The following is a 2,500-nucleotide window of genomic DNA, read 5'->3' as shown; positions in this document are numbered from 1 at the left end:
TTTGCGAGCTTAATGGGAATTTAATTAATTTCATTTGGGAAAATTGCTTTGAGATACGAGCAAAGTCACGGAACGAATTAAACTCGTATCTCGAGGTATTACTGTATATGAATAAAAAACATTTCTGCCATTTAAAGTTTGTGTAATTTTGTAATAATGCTTTATAAACATTTATAAACGTTTATAAACACCTCAAAACCCCTCAACAGTTTAATACCAGTTATAAACCTGTTATTACATAAATAAACCCTTAGCTAGATTTTGTACATAAAATGATGACTTTATAATATAATTTCTCGCGATTATAAATGATTATGTAGCCTTAATAACAACCTGCACACACTTATGTAGAGAGACATAAAGAGTGGTGTTCAGCTGTAATCCTGTGTGTGAGCCGAACATTTTACTGATTAATTATTAAAGATATTTTGACTTTTTAAAGCAGGACTAAAGACAGAAAGAGGAAATAAAATCTGACCTTCTCATATAACTGAGCAGCCGTGACTTATTAGTGAATAATAAATAATAAAGTTCTGCAGGTCTGAAGACGAGAAGCAGGAGACTTTCTTCTCCACTTTATTAGCAGTGAGGTGGAGATGGATTTATTCACTGTTGGGGAAACGTCACAGGAAACGTGGTGTTCGACTGATGGAGCTCCGCTGACAGCTTCTCAGAATCTCCTTCATTTTATACATCACACTGACAGACCTGAGAACTTTACACTCTCATTAGTTTGAGTGTGAGTGTGTGTGTACATGTGTGTGTGTGAGTATGTGTGTGTACATGTGTGTGTGTGAGTGTGTGTGTACGTGTGTGTGTGAGTGTGTGTGTGTGTGTGTACGTGTGTGTGTGTACATGTGTGTGTACATGTGTGTGTGTGTACATATGTGTGTGAGTGTGTGTGTGTACATGTGTGTGAACACCAAGGTGTTCCATCAGTCTTTATCAGTGACATTCTCCACTAAACACCACCAAATTGGTGGTCAGTTGTGTGAATATGTTTCTGAGGATAATTCAGATGTGGGGTGTTTAACAAGGTGTTTGTCTGTTCTCCAGGTGTTCCAGATAGCATACATCATCCTGAAGGCTGCAAACTCTCCACGGCCCGGGAACTGGGTCCTGGAACGATCTCTGGATGGAGAAAACTTCATGCCGTGGCAGTATTATGCCATCACAGATACTGAATGCATCACACGCTTCAACATCGTCCCCAGAACCGGACCACCAGCATACAGACATGATGATGAGGTCATCTGTACCTCATTTTACTCTAAAATCCACCCGCTGGAGAACGGAGAGGTGAGGCAGTTTGAACACTTCGTGAGTGTTCATTTGGCTGACAAATCCAAGACTCTGGTCTTCAACACAGATACAAGGGATGTGATACAAACACCAAAACAAACACACCAACATTCTGCATCAAACACAAACCTTCACAAACACCAATGTTCTCCATCCAACACTAATATTCACTATCAAACATCATCAAACACCATCAAACATCATCAAACACCATCAAACACAACATATACCATCAAACATCATCAAACACCATCAAACACAACATATACCATCAAACACCATCAAACACCATCAAACACAACATATACCATCAAACACCATCAAACACAACATATACCATCAAACACCATCAAACACAACATATACCATCAAACATCATCAAACACCATCAAACACAACATATACCATCAAATACCATCAAACACCATCAAACACAACATATACCATCAAACACCATCAAACACAACATATACCATCAAACACCATCAAACACAACAAATACCACCAAACACCATCAAACACAACATATACCATCAAACACCATCAAACACACCATATACCATCAAACACCATCAAACACTATCAAACACCATCAAACACCATCAAACACCATCAAACACAACATATACCATCAAACACCATCAAACACTGATTTCACCATCAAACACCACATTCTCAAGCAAACACCACATCCACCATCAAACACCATCAAACACCATCAAACACCACATCCACCTGCAAACACCATCAAACACCACATCCACCTGCAAACACCATCAAACACCACATCCACCATCAAACACCACATTCACAAGCAAACACCACCAAACACCATCAAACACCACATCCACCATCAAACACCACCAAACTGCACATTCACCAGCTTTATGTCATTTCCTTATTTTCCCTGCCTCGTGTCCTTCAGACGTAGGACCGTGAGGTAACAGAAGTGCTAACAGGACATTACAGTTACTGTAGCTATAAAAGGATAAAAAGTACAGTGTGTCTTTAGAAACAGGGACATCTGACATTAACAGGTTAGAAAGAAAAGAACAAATATTTGTTATTCATCAGTAAACGTGGTTCAGTGAAGAGCTGCGTCTGCTTTCTGCTGCTGAAGGTTCAGCTTTCACTTTGACTTCATGACACATTTTCTTTCATGGCACTGGAATTTTGTGCTCCAAGTGCAGGACAAGGG

General features: G+C 39.4%; 1 protein-coding gene across 1 annotated transcript in view; it reads left to right on the top strand.

The window, feature by feature from the left end:
* Positions 1-1,560, top strand: part of LOC125145404 (laminin subunit alpha-2-like) — a gene marked incomplete at its 3' end in the record, with an annotated part of 35,580 nt that extends 34,020 nt beyond the window's left edge. The window contains exon 4 of the mRNA XM_047817969.1: positions 1,057-1,560. Within this exon, the coding sequence (XP_047673925.1) occupies positions 1,057-1,560 (504 nt within the window). The remainder of the gene's footprint in view (positions 1-1,056) is intronic.
* Between the last annotated feature and the right edge of the window lie 940 nt (positions 1,561-2,500).

The sequence above is a fragment of the Tachysurus fulvidraco genome, chromosome 9, assembly GCF_022655615.1.
Source record: "Tachysurus fulvidraco isolate hzauxx_2018 chromosome 9, HZAU_PFXX_2.0, whole genome shotgun sequence".
Taxonomy (NCBI): Eukaryota; Metazoa; Chordata; class Actinopteri; order Siluriformes; family Bagridae; genus Tachysurus; species Tachysurus fulvidraco.
The sequence above is the reverse complement of the archived record's forward strand: the minus strand, read 5'-3'. Positions and strand labels throughout refer to the sequence as shown.